The 15537-nt window shown below is 48.7% G+C and overlaps 2 protein-coding genes across 4 annotated transcripts; both read right to left on the reverse strand.

Annotated features, from left to right (window-relative positions):
• Positions 1-1839: 1839 nt before the first annotated feature.
• Positions 1840-6032, reverse strand: Slc39a4 (solute carrier family 39 member 4). The gene is made up of 12 exons (XM_051189227.1): positions 5719-6032; positions 5049-5333; positions 4434-4629; positions 4196-4341; positions 3935-4106; positions 3521-3693; positions 3255-3410; positions 3066-3185; positions 2935-2989; positions 2681-2833; positions 2211-2398; positions 1840-2121 (listed from the first exon to the last, which is right to left on the reverse strand). The coding sequence occupies exons 1-12, from the start codon at positions 5908-5910 to the stop codon at positions 1993-1995; spliced, it is 1965 nt and encodes a 654-aa protein (XP_051045184.1). The 5' UTR covers positions 5911-6032; the 3' UTR covers positions 1840-1992.
• A 5606-nt stretch (positions 6033-11638) lies between these two features.
• Positions 11639-15499, reverse strand: Vps28 (VPS28 subunit of ESCRT-I). 3 transcript variants are annotated; one of them, XM_051189229.1, is made up of 11 exons: positions 15380-15499; positions 14903-14996; positions 14509-14577; positions 14002-14030; positions 13856-13893; positions 13488-13577; positions 12829-12934; positions 12611-12712; positions 12110-12163; positions 11930-12021; positions 11639-11846 (listed from the first exon to the last, which is right to left on the reverse strand). In XM_051189229.1, exons 3-11 carry the CDS (start codon positions 14543-14545, stop codon positions 11729-11731), a joined length of 666 nt encoding a protein of 221 aa, XP_051045186.1. In that variant the 5' UTR covers positions 14546-14577; positions 14903-14996; positions 15380-15499; the 3' UTR covers positions 11639-11728. The 3 variants fall into 3 exon arrangements, with proteins under 3 accessions (XP_051045186.1, XP_051045187.1, XP_051045190.1); XM_051189230.1 differs by having other exon boundaries at positions 14903-15044; positions 15380-15474; XM_051189233.1 differs by lacking the exon at positions 14903-14996 and having other exon boundaries at positions 15380-15470.
• Positions 15500-15537: the final 38 nt, after the last annotated feature.

Here is a 15537-nt window from a genome sequence, read left to right on the forward strand (position 1 = left end):
AAAAAAAAAAAAAAAAAAAAAAAACTCAATTCTGGAGAGAGGTTGTAAGGACTCCAGAAATAAACAGCATTTATAAGGTTCAAGGGTTCCTGAAACTCCCAGAGTAGACTTTACAGCACCTAGAGTTCTAAGGTGAGAGTGATCACACAAACAAAGAGATTTTTGTGGTTTTTGTTTGTTTGGTTGGTTGATTTTTCAAGTCAATGTGTCTGTTTAGCCTTGGCTGTCCTAGCTACAAGGCTGGCCTGTAACTCAGGGATCTTTGTGTATCTGACTCCCTAGTGCTGGTTTTAAGACCATGCATGGCACTAGGTGAGGTTTTTGGTGTTGCAGCTGCCTTGGAATCATCCTCACTCCTGTAAACACAACTCTACCTATAATCAGTATGTCAACCCAATAAACTCATTAAACTAGTATGCCAAGTTGGACTTTGGTGAAGTCATTTTGTTCCTCTGTTGTGGTGACCTATCTGGGGTAAAGAGACATTTGTTCATATCTACATATGAAGCCACACAACGCCCTTTCTCAAAAATAAGAAACTAAGGCTGGAGAGATGACTCAGAGGTGAAGAGTCCTGACTGCTCTTCCAGAGGTCCTGAATTCAATTCCCAGCTACCATATGATGGCTCACAACCATCCATAATGAGATCTGGTGCCCTATTCTGGCCTGCAGGTGTACTTGCAGGCAGAACCCTGAATACAAAATAAATCTTTTTTTATTTTTGTTTTTTGAGACTGGGTTTCTTTGGAGGCTGTCCTGGAACTAGCTCTTGTAGACTAGGCTAGCCTTAAACTCACAGAGACCCACCTGCCTCTGCCTCCCAAGTGCTGGGATTAAAGGCATTCACCACCACTCTCTCACAACAAAATAAATTTTTAGAAACAAAAACAAAGCTCTTTGTAGTGTCCACAGCTTTAACCTCAGCACTCAGGAGACAGAGGCAAGCAGACCTCTGGAAGTTCCAAACCAATCAGAAATAGTGAGACCCCTCCAAAAAAAAAAAAAAAAAAAAAACTCACACACAAAATATGTGAGACTCTCCCTCTAAAATAAATAATGTAACATTTATACTATATAAATGTATAGAAGTATATAAGTTGCATTTTATATAAAAACTGTATAAATATGTATGTTATATATAAATATATTCATGTATTATATATTATAAAATAAATATAAATAAACATAAGAGCAAAAGAAAAAACATTATAAAGCAACCACTTGGTAAATTCAAAGTTCTCCAAACTTTGCTTTCTTACTTTTTTATTTAACTTTGGTTTTAAAGACAGGGTTTCTCTGTGTAGACCAGGCTAGCCTTGAACTCACAGACATCCACTTGCCTCTGCCTCTTTAGTGTTGGGGTTAAAGGCATGTGCCATTAAGGCCAGCCCCAGATCCTTTTCTTATGTCCAATGACAACTTGCCTTTGATCTTCTAGCACCCAGAGAGATAAGTTTCAATTGTTAAAAAAAAAAAAAAATTTAGTTGTTTTAGGCACCTAGTCTAAGGTGGACTATTATATCAACCTCCAAAGATTAATGCAACAGGATTTGAGATAGCTAATTCTGCCAACAGCTGTGAAGTAGCCCCATATCAGCAGGTTATCTAGGCTTGTGTTCATGACAGAAATGAGCCCACACATGTGATTAATACTGGTGACGTTAGTTAGTTTTGACTGGAAACATTGACCCACAAGATCCTAGAGAACACTGACCATTCCCCAGGCTTATTATAGAAAAGATAAGCTATCTGTCCATATTTAAAAAAAAAATACCGTGGAGGGAGGTAGTGCCCCACCATAGAGCTTTCACCAGGAGGCTCTGTAAGAGGAGACTGTCTTTGGTTTTAATGCAAAGAAGGCTTTATTGAAGTCAGAGCAGGAAAATGAGGCCTGGACCCTCTGGCTACCCAGTGGATCCAAAATTTAAATGGCTCAAGAAGGTGAAGCAGAGTCAAGAGACTGGGACGAGGACTGGAAAGGGATACAGCTGTCAGAAGGTAATGTTGTCTTCGTACAACGATAGCAGCAGCAGGACGGTCCAGCCGCCTAGAAGACCCACATTGTGCAGCAGGAAAAGAAGCCAGGGCCGCTGGTCCCGCACATTCATCATCGCTGGAAGCTGAAGAGAAGTAGGGCCCCTGCTCAGCAGCCAGAACCCCCCCCCCCGTTAGTGTCCCCACCCTAGCATAGGCTCTCCACCATCCTAACCATGTCACAAAGTGCCACATAAAGGAAGAGGCCAGTGGCTACCGCCAGAATCCAAGCCTCGCCCTCCTCCCCTACTCCGACTGCTAGCGCTACATAGAGGCCAATGAATGCTGTGAGTGCAGAGGCCAGGTTCAGCAAAAGCGCATGCTTCACAGTCAGTCCAGCATGCAGCAGAGCAGCAAAGTCCCCTAGGACAGAACAAGTCATAGTAAGAGCTCTGCCCGCTCACAGGTCAGGTACAGCCCACCAGACCAATACACCCACATTTCTGACAGACACACCCATTCAAAGGCCAGTCCAGCTCCAGTCCCCCTCCCAACTCCAGGCAACCCATCCTACCTGTAGTCACGCCCACCGATGCCCGGCACTCCCTTCAAGAGGTCTTGCTCCTTCTCCTAAGGTCTGGCTCATCTCCAGAAGAGATAGCTCCCACTAAGTCCCGCCCATTCAAGCCTCACCCCACCGCTCACCCAGTTCGTGGGGCAGCTCATGGCAGAACACCGCCAAAGAGGTGGCCAGTCCAGTCTTCCACGAGGATGCGAAGGCTGCGCCCACAGCGAGCCCATCAGCGAAATTGTGCACCGCGTCGCCCAGTGTGATCAGATAGGGCAGCAGCCTCAGTTCTGTGGGCATGTCAGGTGTGGGTCCTGTAGGCCAGGTCCTGCACATCCGCCTAAGGGCAAACTCCAGATCCACAGCCCCCAGGATTTCCCTCCAGCCTCACCTGATTTCAGTCTCCGGGGCTCCGGGTTCAATAGTTCTGGGCTCTCCTCTGTCACCTGGGGGGAGGGGGGAATGAGAATGAACCCTGGCTCAAGTAGATAACTCCAAGTAGGGTAGGGATTCACCACTTACCAAATCTGAGCGGGAGCTCTCGTGGGGCTGTTTGGACTGCCGGAGTTCGCTGGGTGCCAGCTGCAGTGACACCCCATGGCTGTGTCCACTGTGGCCGAAAGACCCATCCTTCTCAGGGCCCTGCAAAAAAAACTGTTCAGAGTCTATCAAGCCCTCACTCGTCCCACCTCCTGGACCCCTGAGCCTGACCTGGTCCCTGGGCAATAGGAGGTTGAAGAAGCTCTCAAAGAGGAAGAAGATGTAGAAGCCTCCAAGCACAGCCAGCAGGCGCCAGGGGGACTGTGCACCAATGCCCACCTCCTCATGGGAGTGGCTCTCCCCAGTGTGTGTATGCAGTCCCAGCACCTGAGGAGGAAGGGGCTACTTACTGGGGATTTCAGGGCCACAAGGGTTTGGGGCTATGGCTAAGAAAGGGGCAGGAAAGGAGGTGAGGATCCTGTTGAGTGAGGGCTGACCTTGGGTGTCAGGTGCAGAAGGGCGTCGCCTGTGAGTGCACCCACAGCCAAGCTTAGGAAGGTCTGCATGATGTAGTGGGTGGCTGTGCTGCATCTGGTACAAGTCAGTAGCAGAAGGCCAAACACAGCGCAGAGGCAGATGATCAGTGTAGCCAGAGAGCCATACAGATACCCTGTGGGTGAAACTACACTGAGAGCCCCCAGCTTCCTAGAGAGGTACCCAAGTCCAACCCAGGAGAGTAGGTGCTCAACAGGTCTGTGGGCTACCAGGTGGGGGCAGGTGTCCATTCACACTGGCTCTGTTGCCCCCCAATCCACTATCCTTCCCTCCCTTACCTTACCATGGAGCCCAATGACATGAGGCTAGCACCCAGGGACTGGGCCAGCCAGGCACAGCTTGGGGTAAGCACTCACTCTCTGTTTGACTGAGCTGGTCCTGAATATGGTTAGTGGGGTGGGGGCTGCAGGCCCCACTTAGCTGCTGCTGGACCAAGGCAGGGCTCAGTTGGGCCCAGGCCTGTTGGCTGACCCCAGCCTGTTCAGATAGCCCATACACAGCCATCACATCTTTGGCACTCAAGCACACCTGGAGGCGTGGGGGAGCAGGACAGGAGTCAGGTGCCTGAGCAGACCTGTGAAAACCCATCTTTCTCTAGAACTGCATGAGTGGCTCACCGTGTCCCACACACTGGAGCTGCTGTTGTGAGTAGCATGGGGCTCAGAGTCTTGATGGCTCACTTCCCTGTCCAGATGACTATGGTCATCATGGTGACTGTGGTCCTCTCCACCCACCCCAAGGCGATGCATCAAAACCTCCAGTTCTGGCAGGAAGAACAGTCGATGTATAGTCTGTAGGCTCTAGCTTTGTCCCCTCCCCCAGAAGAGAGGCTGAGAATCTCAGCCTAGGCCTCACCAGCCAGCATGATATTGGGAGCCTCGCTATTGTGTTGCCGGAATACAAAGTCCACAAAGTACTGAGGGCTAGGCAGGCCTTGGAAGCAGGACCCATTAATGACATGGTCCAGCAAGGCAGTCAGGACCAAGCCGGGGCTTCTGGAAGCTCCTGCTTCCTCAGCCTCCTCCAGAAGTTGGGGAACATCTACACAGATCTGGAGAAGAAAATGGTCTCAGTGTCTCCTTCTGGAGTCCATCCTAGCACAGCCGACTGGATGGGCCTCCCATCAACCCCCAGCTTCCCCAGGTCACATCTCAGATTTCACCAAGACATAAGCAGGCCACAACCCCTCCTTACACCATAGCCCTGCCCCAGCTAGTCATAGCCTTTACTCTGGCCTCTGACCTCCTGTGGACTCCAGAGCTTTCCTGACTACCATTTCCCCAAAGAGTTCTTCCAGATTCCTGCAAGCCCCACTCAACGGTGAACACCCAATTTGATGCTCAATACACCCCAGCCTCCCAAGTATCAACTCAGGTGCCAAGGACACTTCACATGAGACATTTTCCCTGCTGGGGCAGCCCCCCTTCCATAACACTTGGGTCCTTCTCAGTACTCTCAGAGGGCCCTCACCTCCTCCCCGGTGGGCTGGCTGGCAGCACGGGCCTCAATCTTCTGCAGTAGCTGGCTCAGACCCAAGGTCATGGCCTCTGGACTCTCCAGTAGGGTTAGGTAATGATCCACATGGGAGAGCAAGAGGCCATCTTGGATGTCCTTACATGTTTCCTCTGGGTTGTTAAGGTAGAGGGCAGCAGCAGCACTAAAATGGCTAATGTATCTGGACTCCAGGACTGGTTCGGGAGCAAGCCCTGGCTTGTCAGGTCTGCCTAGGGCCAAGACATTCTCCACAGACAGGCACTATGGACAGAGAGGTAAACAGGGTATGGATCGGGCCCACAAGGCACAGACAGAGAATGCGTTCTATTCACTATCTTATGTCCTGTTCTGCCCCTTGTATTAACTAGGAGCCTACATAGAGGGGTCCCCAGCAGTTACTCCCCCATCCTGAAGAGGTGAGGATGGGTGGTCCTGGGAAGAGTAACTGTGTGTCCCAAGAGGGAGACCAGGCTTGTATAAACCCTCAGAAGAGGAGAGAAGGCTCCGCACCAGCCTGCAAATAGGTTCAGACACCAGCCTCCAGACCCGCCTCCTGGAGTTTGCCCAGCTCCCTTTGCTGCCTGACACAGGGTGGAGCGGGCAGGAAGGGGCCGGGGCTGGGGGACCCGTCGGGTGGGGCTGTTACCTTTCCACACGGCCCGTTGGTGCAGTGCACACGGGCCGCCAGCGTATTTAACAGGCCGCCCAGTGCCTGCCGATCCAGAGAACCCTGACCCGAGGTGAGCAGGCTTAGCAGACGATTGGGCTGGACCACTGCTGCTGTGACCACCAGCATGGCTAACAGGAGCCCCTGTGTGAGCCGGGCTGGGAACACCATGCCTCAGGCTCCTAAAATGCTCCTTGCTGTGTGGTGCTGTGTGAAGACCGCTGGCGTCAGGGCTGGCTGTTGACTGCTGGGGCTGCCCGGGGCCAGATTGGGGCTGGGCTCAACTTGCGTGGCCCTAGCTCCAGGATCTCACCCAGGTATTTCCTGCAAGGCCCTGTGATTGGCTGCTGGGTTAACCATTCCAGTGGCAGATCCTCCCCGAAAGCCAGGGGGCAAGGAGCTAGAGCTGGGCCACTTTCCTTGGGTGGGTGGCTTGAGCATCTCCTCTCCTGCCTGTCATACCCAGAACTGCCACGCAGAACCTTCTCTGCTTCCTGAAGAGCCAGGTCACCCCCTCCTATGACCTTGCCTTTGGAGCTCAAGCTAGGGGGACAAGAAGCAGATCTGCATGAACATTACCAAGTCAAACATGGGTGTTCTGTTTGACATTTTCAGGAGCACCCTTAGGTCTACCTCCACCCTTCCTCAACTGCCACTCGGCTCAAGTATTTTAGAAAAATCCCAAGTCTTGCGGCCCAAGTGGGGGTGGTGTGGTGTTCTTGGATCCTGGGCCATGGCCTCTGGGGCCAGCATGGGCTGTAATGGGAGATTTCTGAACATAACTTGCTGAGTCACATTCCCCACCCCCAGCCCTCAGGAGGAAAATCCTCAGGAAATGGCTAAAGCCCCAACCCAGACAAACAGGAAGAGAAGGTGTGACCTTGGTCCTAGCCAACATCTGGCCAGACTTTGGGGTCAGGTGGAGGTTGATGCCCTGTTGTGGGCTCTAGACCTAAGTACAGGAAGAATGGGGTAGAGCTGGGGTTCCCAGTTCTGACCCTCACTGATCGATCCCTCTAGCCTTTGACCCCAGAGCCTTATCTCTACCCAGGTGCAGGCTAGAGGAGGGGTTGGGTCTCCCAGGAGTTGATAATCCCCAGGTCACAAAGCCTTCTGGCCTTCTTCAACCTGCATTCATACCACTTGGGATCCTAGGCCCCTGGGGTGTGGTTGGGGTGTGGAGCTGGCAGCTAATTTCTAGATGACTCTGTCTTCTAGTATACTGGAGGGTAGGGCAGGGTGGGGGAAAGAATCTGGCTGAGTATCCTGAGCCCAGGGGTCAATTGCTTTGGACCTGCTCCTAACACACACACACACACACACACACACACACACACACACACACACACACACACACCCTAATAATTCTTATGCCCTACAATGTGGCTTCCAATCCTGGTCCTATGGAGGAACTAGGAGAGAGAGCCAGCATGAAGACAATGAAGAGAGATCCCCACATGTAGCTCCGCAGATGCCTAATACCTAAATTGGCTTTTCTGTTTCCACCACTGGGCTGCTGGGTGCTAAGCCTGGGCTGGTTTCCTTCTGCTACAGATTGGCTGGCTGCCCTCTGTTCAAGCACTGTCAGCCTCTAGGAAGAAATCTTAGTGTAGACTTGGCAATCCAGGATCCCCTAGATTTCTCCTTCAAAGGGTAGACCTACCCAAGTCCTGGAAGACCAGTATAGGCAACCCTCATGCATGAATGTCATTGCCCCTCCGGTATCATTTTCAGCAAGCTCACTGCCTTTGCCACTGTTATTTAAAAAGGTATTTAAACCAAAGTCTCGGGTAGGTGAGATGGTTCACTGGGTAAAAGCACTTGCCACTAAGCCTGATGAACTGAATTCTACCCTTAGGACTCACATATGTGATTAAAGGAGAAAGCCAGCTGTGAATGTTGCCCTCTCACCTCTATGGTATGCCATAGCAATTGCTCTCTCAGGCAAATAAATAGCAAATGGTGAGGTCAGCAATGGAGAACTAGTGTCACTACCTCCAAAAGTTCAGCTTTGGAAGATGAAGTTAGAGATGAACATAGTGTGGTGAGCTCAATGCCACTAAGTTGTGATCAAATGATTATAGTAGCAACTTCTATATTTATCACAGCAAAAATTAAAATAGAGCAAAATAATTCTACTTGGCTATCAATTCCCTGTGGCTATTGCAAGCATTAATCTGGCATCTGATGGCTACATATAATATAAAAAGTGAAAACCGGGGAGGCAGAGGCAGACAGATCTCTATCAGTTAGAGACCAGCTTTATCTATACAAGTTCCAGGACAAAATAAGCTACAAAATAAGATTGTGTCTCAAAAATAAGGAAAGTAGTACACTTTTAATTCCAGCGTGGGGAGGAAGAGGCAGGCAGAGTAGCCCACAGAAGTCAAGTGGGTCAGAGGAGGCCTGATCTGGATACAGTGGCACACACTTATTATTCAGCACCAGGGAGGCAAAGTCAGAATTGTATTTGAGGCCAGTGTGGGCTACATAGTGAAACCATTTCAAAAAAAAAAAAAAAAAAAAAAAAAAAAGAGGGCTCAGCAGTTAAAAGGACTGACTCTTCTTCCAGACGACCTGAGCTCTAAGCATGGGCATATAGTAGTTTATCACTGCCTATTAACTCTAGTTCCAGGGGATCCAAAGCCTTCTCTAGCCTTTATGACATCAGTCATGCATGTGGTACACAGACATATATATATATATTCATAAGATTATTTAAAAAAATCAGCTGGAGAGATGATCTTCCAGAGACCCTGAGTTCAATTCCTAGCAATCACATAGTGACTCACAACCATCTCTGATGTGATCTGGTGCCCTCATCTGGCCTGCAGGTGTACATGCAGGCACAACACTATACATAATAAACAAATCTTAAAACAAAACAAACAAACAAACAAAAAAACCAAAAAACAAGAGCTGTGAATGTATCTCAATAGTAAGACATTTGCCTAGCAACATGCACAAGGCTTTTAATTCTTAACAACAAAGATGATCTGTGTGTTGGGGGGGGTCACTATTTGAAGGCAAGTGCTTCAATTAAACACTGCCATAAGGTTGGCATTAGTAGGAAACACCAGCAATCTCAGGACCAAAAAAGTTGAAGCAGGAAAATAACCTTAAGTTCAAGGATAGCAAAACCATGTCTCCAAAAAGAAAGAAAGAAAGAAAAGGCCAGGCTTGGTGGTACACACCTTTAATCCTAACACTCAGGAGATAGAGCAGAGGAAGGAGCATCTCTGTGATTTGGAAGCCAGTCTGGTCAATACAACAGGTTCCAGGCCAACCAGAGTACATAGTGAAATCCTGTCTCAGACAACAGTAGAAGTAGCTGGGGCAGTGGTGGCTCAGGCCTGTAATCCCAGCATTTGGGAGGAAGATGCAGTGGACATCTGATATAGAAATGAATGGTATGGATTTTGGTTTATTGATACAAATTTAGTGTCAATTTTGTTATACTACATATTTCTATTCTTGCTTAAGGTATTATGTTTATGCAGCTCATTTAAAAATGTATACCCAGCACTTGGGAGGCAGAGGCAGGCAGATCTCTGTGAGTTCAAGGCCAACCAGGTCTATTAGGACAGCCAAGGCTGTCCTAGAAACTCTACAAAACAAAAATATGTAATGTATAGTTAAGAAATACAAATTAACAATCATCTACACTAATCAAACTTGTAGTTAGGTTTCTAGATATACAGAGATGCATTTCAGATGGATAGGTAATGTTCATACACTTCAAAGACCTACAGAATATGGCATTTAAAATGTTTTAAAAACTTTCCTCAGGCTGGAGAGATGGCATAGAGGTTAAGAGCACTGGCTGTCTTCCAGAGGTCCTGAGTTCAATTCCCAGCAACCACATGGTGGCTCAAAACCATCTATAATGAGATCTGGTGCCATCTTCTGGCCTGCAGGTGTACATGCAGGCACAGTGTTGTACTTATAATAAATAAATCTTAAAAAAAAAAAGAACCTAGACTTTTCTCAACAGTGAGTCCTGGAAGCACTAATTACTTCAAGAGGATGATAGGCATGGAAGAAGCTACTTATGGAGTTTGTTTTCAATATGGCAAGACTAGCCATTTGGGCAAGAAACTGCTCTTGTCTGGACTGTTTGACTGTATGCTGTATAAACTGGACATGCAGGGCCCATAGGAAAGTGACTGCTGAATTTGCCAAAACAAGATCCTTCAGGATTTCTGCTTCACAGAAGAAACATTCTATAGGACACAGAGGAAAGTGACTGACAGGCAGGACAGTTTCAAATTTCCTGCTTCACTGAGAAATCTGTCACACTCTAGGGGTACAGGCTGAAGATGAATGCCCAATGTTACAGAAGAACTTTGGATGACTGTCCAGGCAGCCAGGTATCTCTGTCATTGCTTACAATGCATTGCTTACAATGCACTTCCTGTTTATTTAGGCAATATTATACCCTTCTGGGGTCTTTGATGGAGTTGATGACAGATAGTTATAGTTTTCTTTAGTTATTATAAGAGATAAATTAGAAGCTGGGCGGTGGTGTTGCACACCTTTAATTCCAGCACTTAGGAGGCAGAGGCAGGCAGATCTCTGAGTTCAAGGCTGGCCTGGTCTACAGAGATAGTTTCAGGACAGAGAAACCCTATCTCGAAAAAATAAAAACAAAAAGGTAAATTAGACATAAAGCTTTATAGACTCACAAAGATAGGATAGATGATATTTTCTTTAAATTTGCCAGATATGGACTAAACATTTTAACTGTAATTTTTTTGTTTTTGTTTTTCGAGACAGGGTTTCTCTGTTGCTTTGGAGCCTGTCCTGGAACTTGCTCTGTAGACTAGTCTGGCCTGGAACTCACAGAGATCTACCTGCCTCTGCCTCTTGAGTGTTGAGATTAAAGGCATGTGCCACCAACGCCCAGCTGTAACTGTAATTCTTGCTTGATACCTGTTTTGTTATATGTAATTTCACCATGTTTAAGTTTTTAAAAACTTCCTTTTAAATTAGACAGACAAGGGGAGATGATGTGGCATACCTCTCTGTATGCTATGAATATGTTTTATTATTGGTTAATAAAGAAGCTGATTTGGCCAATGAAATCCAAACAGAGATACAGAGAGAAAGAAGGAGGAGTCAGGGAGTTGCCATGTAGCCTGAGTTAAGATACTAGAGCCTTATCAGTAACCCATGGCCATACACAAATTAGTAGAAATGAGTTAATTTAAGTTGTAAGAGCTAGTTAGCAATAAGCCTGAGCTAATAGGCCTAACAGTTTGTAATTAATATTAAGCCTCAAGAGTGGTTATTCATGAACTGATGGATGGGAGAGAAACCTCCAGTTACAGATCTCTTGAGTTTGAGGCCAGCCTGGTTCCAGGCTAGCTGAGGCTACATAGAAAAACACTGTTCCAAAAAACCAAACCAAACAAAAACAGCCACCACAATGAACCTTGGAGGACTAAATGTCACATGGCAGGGTCATAGTGCCTACTCTAGCACAGTACAGTGGAGGTGAACTGCTTGTGGTCTGGACTGGATTGATAGAGCCTGCAAACTGCTTAGAATTTTCAGGTGCTGCTAGGAAGGCCGTGAAGGTATGCAAAGAGGCAGCCACCTAGGTTGCCAGATTCCAACCACATGTGGTCCAGTGAAGAGTCGATATATTCCCTACTTGAGGAGCTGTGAAAAGTCACCTTGCCCAGCTATCATCTCCTATGGAGGCAACTCTACATGTGGGATGAGCAACAGAGCCAGAACACCTTGTTATTTTAGGGGCAGTGACTTCAGGGGCTCAGTATCCCTCAGGAGTCAAGGGCTCTGTTACAAGGTCAGGAGGGTAGATAGATGGCACAGGGTGGGTTCAGCGTAGTTGCCCACAGTAGGAAGGTCATACAGATCTTTATTGGGGGTAACTTTCTGACAACATAGACATCTAGGACAGGCTTAGGTACTGGGGAGCTGGGGTGGTACATCTCCATCAGTCTCACTGCCTCCTCGATGAGGCTCAGGCATGTAGGAAGCGGTTAAAGGCATTGTAAGCTGACTCCAGATCGAAGAGCATCTGGCGAACCTGGGAGTCATCCAGCTCATCAGAGGCCGACATTCCACTCAGAGTCTGTAGCCTAGGAACACAGGCATATGACTGTATGAGTGGTAGGACTGTGGTGTCACCACAAGGCCCCAGCTACTCAGGAAAGCCACTCACCATTGGCTGACTGTTTGGCGGCCCTCAAAGTCTGGAGGCAGGTGGCTCATCCGGTGCATGGTCTCCATTAGCTCCCGTAGGTCTGGCTGAATCTACAGATACAAGCGTCAGACTGAAACCCTACCTATTTTGCTCTGTTCCCCCGTATCCAGGCCCGGGTTCCCCACCCAATTTCTGCACCTCGTCCATGGCACGGATCTCCAGACGCAGCTTGTCCATGATTGTAATGAAGAGCTGGAGGGAGCATATGTATTAGACATCTCCTATCCAGTTGGGGTGTAGAAACCCTTTGTAGCTTATAGGCTTGTCATAGGGTCAGGTTCCCACCCATTTTCCTCCCTACACCCTGAACTAGGGACTCTTTTCTGCCTGAGGGCTATGCTGAAGACCTGCCTACATTGCTCTACAGACATTTGGGATCACAATGGAGAGTAGTGTGGGAATCTGGGGTATATTCCTACACAACTCCCTCAATTTGTGGCCCTGCCAGAGAGTGTACAGAGCTCAGTCAGGTGGGGCTCAGGCTCCATGGATGCTTCTCATTTCACTCACAGCTGAGGTAATTCCTCAGGTTACTGCTTTGTTTCAGAAACTCCATGAACACACACTCATGACTGACCCAGGCCAGTAGTCCCTTCCCCCTAAGGCCCATAGGGCTCTCTCAAGAGATGTGGGACACACCGAAACTACATCTGCAATGCAGCGGTTGAGATTGCCCTTGTCATCCTTGATAGTGATGGGTCGGTCCTCCTTGATCCTCTCCATGGCAAGTGGGCAGTCCAGCTGAGAAGAACAGACATGTGTTCTGGGCATCACCTGGCCTCCAGGGGGCCAGGGTATTATCCCCACATCCCACCACACTTTTCCTAAAGGACGGAAGGAAGGACTGGCTTACTCACTCTGAACTTGCGGCAAAATTCATCAATGGAGCTAATCTCTGAGCCTTGAACCTGTCGAAAGGCAGCTTTGTATTGGACCAGGAGCCTGGAGCATGCTGCAGTGTACCTAGGGAGAGGACCAGTTACTGCTGGGGATTGAGAGCAGTTCATCTGGGGTTATTATGCTCTCCCTCAGCAAGTCTAGATGCAGAAGCTTTCATGGTTGGCTAGGAGGGCCAAAGGCTTCCTAATGGGTCTGTACATGAAGATATCTCTGGACAAGAGCAGGGAGGTATGACATAACTCTCACAGGCAATCATTGAGGTGAGGGCTGACTGGAAACTGTGTTTGCCCTCGACCAAGGTGTCAGACCTTCCCTTACCACTGGCAGCTCCTGGTCCAGTCACAATGGCTTATCCATGAACACAGCACCACCTCCTAGACTGGACAGTGATACCTTAGACTATGCTGTCCCCAGGCTGTAGTTCACCTTATGAGGTCAGAACCATACCCACCATTACAGAATGTCCCTGGCTGACATGGCCGCGAAGCTGGTAGCCATCAGGCACACCCTCATAGTTTGAGCTCTAGATTTACTGAACCCACAAGCTTCACAGAAGGGAGAGACATGCTTCTGAGGATTGGTGGCCATAAATAGCTGAAGCCACAGGCTTGCTCACTCATTAGGGGTGACACAGTCCTTGATGTATGCTTTCTCCAGTGCCTGCATTGTCTTCACCACCGCAAATAGCTCTGCCATGTTGTCATACCTAAGACAAAGTCACCCATCAGGCCACAGCTCCAAGGCAGGGAAGCCTAGGCATCTAGAACCAAGGGCAGCCAATTGCTGATCTGCAGTTATGACACAATTCAGCCCACCTCTCACTCCATCCCTGGTAGATAATCCTCAAGAACTATCTCCCTAGCCTGATCCCATGTCCTCCCCAATCACTAGTGTGGTGATGGGTTTGGGAGGAGACCACTGAGCCTGCTATGGATGCTGGATGGGTGCATATGTGTATTCTGGCGGCTCAGATATTTGACTTACTTCTCCCGCTCCCGAGCATTCTTGTACAACTTTACTTCCTGTTGGAAAAGTGGGCAAGTCAGTCAGCATTAATAGGTGGTTACAGAACCAGTAACAGCCACATGGTGTTTGCAGCAGCCATGGCCAGTTAAATATCTACTACTCACCTCATATAGCTCCGGCTTGTTCCCAGGGGCTACAACAGAGCAGGCAGGAGTTGACAGATGGTCACAAGATGACCCTGGGGCAGCCCTGTTTCAGTTACTTCCCTGAGAATGTATCCCATGCCATGTCCCAAAGAGCTCAGACAGAGCAACACAATAGGGATTCTAGCCTTACCTCCTACCAGCATTGCCTCTAAGAGGCTACAGACCAAATGCTGGGTTTAACTCTCCACCCACAACAAGGTGATCATACTTTTTTGATAAAACCATGACAGATAAAAATCTACTTCCCAACCTATGGTTGGGATACTCGGGGTGCCAGGGGTTCTGACCACATTGAAGTTCACAGGGTGCCCCTGTGTCCTCAGAATTGCACCACAAATGGCTCTGGCACTAGTCACTCTCCAAGGGCTATGAGTGAGATGGAGTGGCAGTGTGGTCCTTCCCCAACAGTCCTGCAGCAGGGAAAGTCTGGCCCCTCCATTTCCTTCCAGCTTAGGCTACACTCACCTCCAATGCCAGGAGTAGCCGGGATCCCGTGAAACATCCTGCAGGCCCTGGCAGCTACAGCACAGAAACCTGGGAAGCAAAGCCAACACTAATTCCAGGGGTCCCTTATATCTCAAGAACTGGGCTATGGGGGTGGGGTGAGGGTCAGAGCCTTATAAATAACTTTCCTGGTCTTTATAGGAACAACACAGGGGCTGTCATGGGGAAGCATTAACACTGAAAGAGAGGGTGCAGGGGCCAGGAGAGTCCTGTCTGGAAGTTCTTTGATAGACAAACTGGGGCAGCATCTTGAGCTTGGAGGAAGGGCCCAGTGTTGCAACACCTTTCAATGGAAACGAACTTGGAAGAACTAGTTCTCTAGGGCTCTAGGAGTGTGAGTGAAGGTCTATTTTACCTTAATTCTGCGGGAGCTACTGGAGGGATAAATAAAGGCGAGCTTGTTGGTTGATGAAGTCTAGAAATGGTGAAAGCAGGGCCCAGAGAAGGTCCTGTCTAATGAGGAAGTTGATGTCAGTGGCTCAGCCGGCTAAAATTCGCTTCAGGATTTGAAATGGGATGAAAAGAAAACAAAAGTTCAATGAAGGTAGGCAAACTGAGATAAAGGCTTGATGAAGAGCCTATTGAGCTATTGAGCCAAGAGCTATCGAGGTCGCAGAAGCTAGGAACAGCCAGCGCAGTCCCAGGAGGAAGGTGGATACCCTCACAGCCAGCGAAACCTGAGCTATGAGCCAGTGATGCCACCTGACAGCGCCCACCACCTACTTAGACACGGACCGCGCCGCGAGGGCCGCTGAGCCAAAAGGAGGTGAGGTTGGGACACTTAGCCTAAAAGGTTCCTTTGCTGTGGGACCCGGCCGTAGCCGCTGCGTACCTGGGGCGTTTGGAGACCCGGAGATGGCGACAGCAGCTCGGTGTTCGCTTTTTCCGCCTGCGCCTGCCAGGAAGCCCGATCGGCAGCTCGGCGCTCACTCTCCCAACTTAAGCCTACGCACAGAGCAAGCCCAATCAGTGGGTCGGCGCTCGTCCTCT

This window comes from Phodopus roborovskii, unplaced genomic scaffold (assembly GCF_943737965.1).
Source record: "Phodopus roborovskii unplaced genomic scaffold, PHOROB, whole genome shotgun sequence".
In the NCBI taxonomy this organism is placed as follows: domain Eukaryota; kingdom Metazoa; phylum Chordata; class Mammalia; order Rodentia; family Cricetidae; genus Phodopus; species Phodopus roborovskii.